Source organism: Megalops cyprinoides, chromosome 4, assembly GCF_013368585.1.
Source record: "Megalops cyprinoides isolate fMegCyp1 chromosome 4, fMegCyp1.pri, whole genome shotgun sequence".
Taxonomy (NCBI): Eukaryota; Metazoa; Chordata; class Actinopteri; order Elopiformes; family Megalopidae; genus Megalops; species Megalops cyprinoides.
The window spans coordinates 255,001-262,500 of NC_050586.1; the positions used below are offsets into that span (position 1 = coordinate 255,001).

At 50.0% G+C, this 7,500-nt stretch overlaps 1 protein-coding gene across 1 annotated transcript in view; it reads right to left on the minus strand.

Moving 5' to 3' along the window:
- The window catches only part of si:dkey-61l1.4 (collagen alpha-1(V) chain), a 62,536-nt gene that overhangs the window by 12,991 nt on the left and 42,045 nt on the right, over positions 1–7,500 (minus strand). The window contains exons 32-43 of the mRNA XM_036526107.1: positions 7,160–7,213; positions 6,998–7,051; positions 6,327–6,371; positions 5,832–5,885; positions 5,679–5,723; positions 5,056–5,109; positions 4,726–4,779; positions 4,388–4,441; positions 4,051–4,158; positions 3,817–3,906; positions 3,555–3,608; positions 783–890 (exon numbers count right to left, since the gene is read on the minus strand). Coding sequence (XP_036382000.1) covers positions 783–890; positions 3,555–3,608; positions 3,817–3,906; positions 4,051–4,158; positions 4,388–4,441; positions 4,726–4,779; positions 5,056–5,109; positions 5,679–5,723; positions 5,832–5,885; positions 6,327–6,371; positions 6,998–7,051; positions 7,160–7,213 — 774 coding nt within the window. The remainder of the gene's footprint in view (positions 1–782; positions 891–3,554; positions 3,609–3,816; positions 3,907–4,050; positions 4,159–4,387; positions 4,442–4,725; positions 4,780–5,055; positions 5,110–5,678; positions 5,724–5,831; positions 5,886–6,326; positions 6,372–6,997; positions 7,052–7,159; positions 7,214–7,500) is intronic.

A 7,500-nucleotide genomic window follows, 5' to 3' on the forward strand; every position in this document is an offset into this window, starting at 1 on the left:
GGTCTGTGCTGAGAAACATCCAGAGCTCCACCCTGTTAGTCCCCCAGACAATGTAGTGGCAGTGGGCGGCAGTGTAGCATAGTGGCATACCAGTTCGATCCCCCACTGGGATACTGCTGCGTCAAGGTACTTTACCCACAACTGCCTCAGTAAATATCCAGCTGTATAAATGAATGACATTGTGAAAAACTGTAATTGATGTAAGCTGCTCTGGATAAGAGCGTCTGCTAAATGCCAATAACGTGATGTTAAGAAAAACCTCAACCATGTCATCAGGTGCTGACTGCTGCCAGTACGCTGCAGCACTGGGGTTTGGGGACACAGTCACAGGCTAGAGTCACAGGCTAGAGTCACAGGGCAGAGTCACAGGGCAGAGTCACAGGCTAGAGTCACAGGGCAGAGTTACAAGGCAGAGTCAGAGAGGAGTCACAGGGCAGTGTTACAGAGCAGAGTCAGAGGGCAGTGTTACAGGGCAGAGTCACAGGACAGAATTACAGAGCAGAGTCACAGGGCAGTGTTATAGGGCAGAGTCAGAGAGGAGTCACAGGGCAGAGTTACAGGGCAGAGTCACAGGGCAGTGTTACAGGGCAGTGTTACAGGGCAGAGTCACAGAGCAGAGTCACAGGGCAGTGTTACAGGGCAGTGTTACAGGGCAGAGTCACAGGGCAGAGTTACAGGGCAGAGTCACAGGGCAGAGTTACAGGGCAGAGTCATAAGGAGGTGTCACGGGGCAGAGTTACAGTGCATGTTGTGAGACCAGCCCACACAGGGTCCATCCTCACCGGGCCTCCTTTCTCTCCAGATGGGCCTGGGGGCCCCTGCGGTCCGGGACGGCCTGGAAGCCCTGTGGGGCCGGCAGGGCCGGCTGGTCCCCTCTCTCCAGGGGACCCCTGTGGAGAAGCAGCAGTCAGAAGCAGCATGTGGTCTGTCCTCTGTAAGTTCTGTGCTATTCCCAGACACTCGCTGGGAACAGATAGCACTCACTATCACATTCAATCACCAAACAAGGCCAAAACGTCAAACGTCCAGGGAATTCAAAAGTAATATTTTAACATACAGGAGGTCTTCCAGGCTTAAATTTCAAATGATCTGTGACAAACAGCTTTACTCTCTCTGCCATCAGCTTTACTCTCTCTGCCGTCAGCTTCACTCTCTCTGCCGTCAGCTTCACTCTCTCTGCTCTCAGCTTCACTCTCTCTCTGCCGTCAGCTCCACCCTCTCTCTGCTCTCAGCTTCACTCTCTCTGCTCTCAGCTTCACTCTCTCTGCTCTCAGGTTCACCCTCTTTCTGCTCTCAGCTTCACTCTCTCTGCTCTCAGGTTCACCCTCTCTCTGCTCTCAGCTTCACTCTCTCTGCTCTCAGCTTCACTCTCTCTGCTCTCAGCTTCACTCTCTCTCTGCTCTCAGCTCCACCCTCTCTCTGCTCTCAGCTTCACTCTGTTCTCAGCTTCACTCTCTCTGCTCTCAGGTTCACCCTCTTTCTGCTCTCAGCTTCACTCTCTCTGCCGTCAGCTTCACTCTCTCTCTGCTCTCAGCTTCACTCTCTCTGCTGTCAGGTTCACTCTCTCTCTGTTCTTAGCTTCACTCTCTGTCTGCCCTCAGCTTCACTCTCTCTCTGCCGTCAGCTTCACTCTCTCTGCTCTCAGGTTCACTCTCTCTCTGCTCTCAGCTTCACTCTCTCTCTGCTGTCAGCTCCACCCTCTCTCTGCTCTCAGCTTCACTCTCTCTGCTCTCAGCTTCACTCTCTCTGCTCTCAGCTTCACTCTCTCTGCCGTCAGCTTCACTCTCTCTGCCGTCAGCTTCACTCTCTCTGCTCTCAGCTTCACTCTCTCTGCTCTCAGCTTCACTCTCTCTCTGCCGTCAGCTCCACCCTCTCTCTGCTCTCAGCTTCACTCTCTCTGCTCTCAGCTTCACTCTGTTCTCAGCTTCACTCTGTTCTCAGCTTCACTCTCTCTGCTCTCAGGTTCACCCTCTTTCTGCTCTCAGCTTCACTCTCTCTGCTCTCAGCTTCACTCTCTCTGCTGTCAGGTTCACTCTCTCTCTGTTCTTAGCTTCACTCTCTCTCTGTTCTTAGCTTCACTCTCTCTCTGCTGTCAGCTTCACTCTCTCTCTGCTCTCAGGTTCACTCTCTCTCTGTCCTTAGCTTCACTCTCTCTCTGCCGTCAGCTTCACTCTCTCTGCTCTCAGCTCCACCCTCTCTCTGCTCTCAGCTTCACTCTCTCTGCTCTCAGCTTCACTCTCTCTGCCGTCAGCTTCACTCTCTGTCTGCCGTCAGCTTCACTCTCTCTGCTCTCAGCTTCACTCTGTTCTCAGCTTCACTCTCTCTGCTCTCAGGTTCACCCTCTTTCTGCTCTCAGCTTCACTCTCTCTGCCGTCAGCTTCACTCTCTCTCTGCCGTCAGCTTCACTCTCTCTGTTCTTAGCTTCACTCTCTCTCTGCTGTCAGCTTCACTCTCTCTCTGCTCTCAGGTTCACTCTCTCTCTGTCCTTAGCTTCACTCTCTCTCTGCCGTCAGCTTCACTCTCTCTGCTCTCAGCTCCACCCTCTCTCTGCTCTCAGCTTCACTCTCTCTGCTCTCAGCTTCACTCTCTCTGCCGTCAGCTTCACTCTCTGTCTGCCGTCAGCTTCACTCTCTCTGCTCTCAGCTTCACTCTGTTCTCAGCTTCACTCTCTCTGCTCTCAGGTTCACCCTCTTTCTGCTCTCAGCTTCACTCTCTCTGCCGTCAGCTTCACTCTCTCTCTGCCGTCAGCTTCACTCTCTCTGCTCTCAGCTTCACTCTCTCTGCCGTCAGCTTCACTCTCTCTGCCGTCAGCTTCACTCTCTCTCTGCCGTCAGCTTCACTCTCTCTGCTCTCAGCTCCACCCTCTCTCTGCTCTCAGCTTCACTCTCTCTGCTCTCAGCTTCACTCTCTCTGCTCTCAGCTTCACTCTCTCTGCCGTCAGCTTCACTCTCTGTCTGCCGTCAGCTTCACTCTCTCTGCTCTCAGCTTCACTCTCTCTGCCGTCAGCTTCACTCTCTCTGCCGTCAGCTTCACTCTCTCTGCTCTCAGCTTCACTCTCTCTGCTCTCAGCTTCACTCTCTCTGCTCTCAGCTTCACTCTCTCTGCCGTCAGCTTCACTCTCTCTGCCGTCAGCTTCACTCTCTCTCTGCTCTCAGCTTCACTCTCTCTGCCGTCAGCTTCACTCTCTGTCTGCCGTCAGCTTCACTCTGTCTGCTGTTATCATAACTTGCGCAGTAGGAAGACTTGTATAGAGTAAGATTGTTTTTGGTTATGACTGAGTTTGGAAATGTGTGCAAATGGACGCTTATTTGTTTCAGTGACTATTCATTCACCATCTACAACTATTCCACAGATTTATTCTGTTTTATTAAACATTCTGCTGCTTTTTACCAGCACCTATTTAAAGACTTTTCCCTGAGACAAAGGGTTTATACAGTACAAGAAATATGGGAGACTCTCTGCTTCTAAATATGTTCTAGCCTGTTGAATAACTATATATAAACAGCAGAGATTCATGACCTCTCCCCGTGTTTAAGTAAAAGTATGTGACTCACAGCTGGTCCAGGGGGTCCGCCCGGCCCCTCGCCTCCTTTCAGACCAGGTGCCCCCTGCAGGTGAGAAGAGACAGTGAAGGAGTGCACAGCACTTCTCCATAAGTGTGTGTACGGAGAGACTGACCCAAAGCAGACCACCACAGGCTCTCTCTAAGCAAGCTTTCATCTTCATCTTTAACCAGTCCACTCTGCCATGACTGTGCTGAAGAGGAGCCACTGCTCAGATCAGCAGGTAAAGGGACATGCAGGTGGGGACACTCACAACTGCACCAGGCAGGCCTCTCTCCCCAGGAAACCCTCTGGCCCCTGGAGGACCATCTTTCCCAGCTGGGCCAGCAGGACCAGGGTCACCCTGTGAGGGGAACAGCCATTACTCAGGAGGTAAGCCCTCACCACCAATCCCCCCATAACTCCCACTTACAGTCAGATATATTAATCCTTCTCATCATTAACACAATCATTAGGTCAGAGGTCAGACCAGTCAGATTCTGCTCACCTTGACTCCCTCTTTCCCTGCAGGCCCAGGCAGACCCTGCTCCCCAGGGGGTCCCGGAGGTCCAGGGTGCCCCCGATCTCCCATTGGTCCAGTCTCACCTGTGGGGCCCTGTGGAGAGGCAGAGGGTCAGATGGGGGCTTTTGGAAGAGTGATGGGGTGGAGTCCTCCATTCCATTACCTTTAATTTGTGTCTGAGTTCCATTTTGTCCTGTATCGCTGCATAACAGGAGCTCTCTGAGAACGTGGCAGAGTGGGAGACAGAGACAGGTCTCTGTAATGAGACTGTACAGAATTGGGCCAGACCCAGGTGAGGTTCTGGGATTGGTAGCACACTCACCTGTGGTCCCACTACTCCAGGAGGCCCAGGGGGTCCAGTTTTGCCTTGGAAACCCTGAGGACAGATGATGCTTTAAAATATTTGTGTTTTTCATATTGCATATCTGCTGTCCTGTGTAAGCAGTGTGGCTGTAGCTCTGCAGTAATCCCTTATCTCTGTGTGCAGACTCACTGCTTCCCTCCACAAATGTGTTCTTTTGTTGTCAAACCTGAAAATCTATCCCTCTTTCTATCTCTTCTGTCCTCTTCTTTTTTTGTTCTTTCTCTTTTCTTCCCTGTCTCTCTCTACCTTTCAGACAAAACAGAGCATTTCAGCTCTGGAGATGAAAAGAGACTCACAGTTTCTCCTCTTTGTCCAGGGTGCCCTGGCAGCCCATCCTTCCCAGCTGGACCCTAAACCAAGAATAAAAGGATTAACTTTCAAACACACACACACACACACACACACACACAGAAACACACACTCACACTTTCTTCCTCTCTCACACATGCCCCCCCCCCCCCCACACACACACACACACACACACACACACACAGAAACACACACATACACACACATGCGCACACAAAATCCACACAAAACTTTTCTTTAATCCTTTAGACATACTGTACCACAGCCTTTAATCACATCTGATAGTAAACTGCTATAATAAGCATTTGCTCACTCACCGGAGGTCCTTTGGCTCCAGGAAACCCTATTGGCCCCTGGGGCCCTGGCAGACCCTGAAACACAGAGACATGTCACCATGATGCACTGAAACTATAGCTTTACAGACTACTGAAACTCCAGCATCTCCACTGAAACCCCAACATCTCCACTGAAATCCCAGCATCTCCACTGAAATCCCAGAATCTCCACTGAAACTCCAGCATCTGCACTGAAATCCCAGAATCTCCACTGAAACTCCAGCATCTGCACTGAAATCCCAGAATCTCCACTGAAACTCCAGCATCTGCACTGAAATCCCAGAATCTCCACTGAAACTCCAGCATCTGCACTGAAATCCCAGAATCTTCACTGAAACTCTAGCATCTCCACTGAAATCCCAACATCTCCACTGAAACTCTAGCATCTCCACTGAAATCCCAGCATCTCCACTGAAATCCCAGCATCTCCACTGAAATCCCAGAATCTCCACTGAAACTCCAGCATCTGCACTGAAATCCCAGAATCTTCACTGAAACTCTAGCATCTTGACTCAGTAACAGACAATGGACATTAGTGACAGCTCCAGTTGATGGAAACATTGTCATCTTCAGGAGGAGCTGAGAATACTGTTCTTCTTTCATACCCTTTCACCCGGTGGTCCGGGGGGCCCATCATTTCCTGAGTTACCCTGAAATCATTAATTAGTCTTATTAGAATGCAAACACAGACACCTTATCCAATCATGAATTCTTTAATATGCAGATTAACCAATCACAGCAGGCAGATGGAGCCTCACCTTCGGCCCTGACTTTCCAGTGGGACCTCTTGGACCCCTCTCCCCACGGGGCCCCTAGGAGACACACCCAGGACAGGGTGAGAATAAAAATAAACACAGTCAATGCGCAGTCAGAGAGACAGCGACCGGCACAGAGACACAGTCAATGCGCAGTCAGAGAGACAGCGACCAGCACAGAAACACAGTCAATGCGCAGTCAGAGAGACAGCGACCAGCACAGAAACACAGTCAATACGCAGTCAGAGAGACAGCGACCAGCACAGAAACACAGTCAATGCGCAGTCAGAGAGACAGCAACCAGCACAGAGACACAGTCAATGCGCAGTCAGAGAGACAGCGACCAGCACAGAAACACAGTCAATGCGCAGTCAGAGAGACAGCAACCAGCACAGAGACACAGTCAATGCGCAGTCAGAGAGACAGCAGTACAGAGGTATAGACGGGTCCTTCTCTGCTCGGATGGAGCCCTGTGTCAGGGTGCGTCAGGGTGCTTACCGTGGGGCCCCTCTGCCCTCGAGGGCCAGCCTTCCCTGCTGTCCCCTGAAAGAAAGAGAGGGAAGACAGTCACGCTGGCCCTCAGCACTCTGTCCAAACTCATTCTCTTTCAGGAGGGAGGGATCTTTACAGCACGCTCACTCCATCCTCTCTATGACAGGAGCACATATTTCATATTCTGAAAGGTTTCATGCTATGCTTTCATTTCACAATAATCTACAGTGACAACATAGTTATGCTAGACAGCTTTAATTAATCATGTCACTAACGAATCCCAGTGCTATGTAATGAGAACAGCAAATGCACACAAACATTAAGGCTTTGCAGCATCACTGCAAACAGCCATGTGTTGCAGTAATTATAACTGTACACACGGTCCCAGCTTAAACAGCAGCAATGAAGCAAAACAACACTGATCATATTATATTAATTCAAGACCACAAGGTCCCTGTCAGTCTCCACAAAACAGATGAGTGATGCTCCTTCTTTTGCTCTCTGATTAGTTTTTGGTTGCATACTACTGCACTCGGTTCAGTTCCGTTCTGCACATTGCTGCTCTCAGATCAGTTCCCTCCTGCACATTGCTGCTCTCAGATCAGTTCCGTTTTGCACATTGCTGCTCTCAGATCAGTTCCCTCCTGCACATTGCTGCTCTCAGCTTGTTGACATACTCGAGTTCCTTTCTCTCCGTTAGCTCCTGGGAAGCCCTGGAAACCCTGAGACCCCTGAAACAGAGAGAAACAGGAGTGTGAGCTATACAAATGAATAGTGAATCTGGCCAAGTGACTTCACCTCATGCTCAAGTGACCTCACCTGTGATGTCAGTCACTCACCTTTAGACCTTGTCTTCCAGGGTAGCCAGGTAGCCCTGGAACACCTAGTTTTCCCTGCAGACAGAACACAGCATTAGATACATGCACCTTCATATGTTGTTTACAGTAGTTTTAATTCATTTTAAATATTTAATTTAGGGTAATTACAAATGGTTTATCCCACTGCCTACTTGAGCTCATATTAAAATCTCTGATGGTTGAAGTCCTCTCTGATACAGGGAAACACACTCTCAAAATAGCAGCTAAAGATCCGCTAACTTCACCAGTACTGCAATACACTTTAATTTATGGGCTGGCGTGTGCGTGGTTCAAAAATACAGAAAAAAATTAAATCTAGAGGT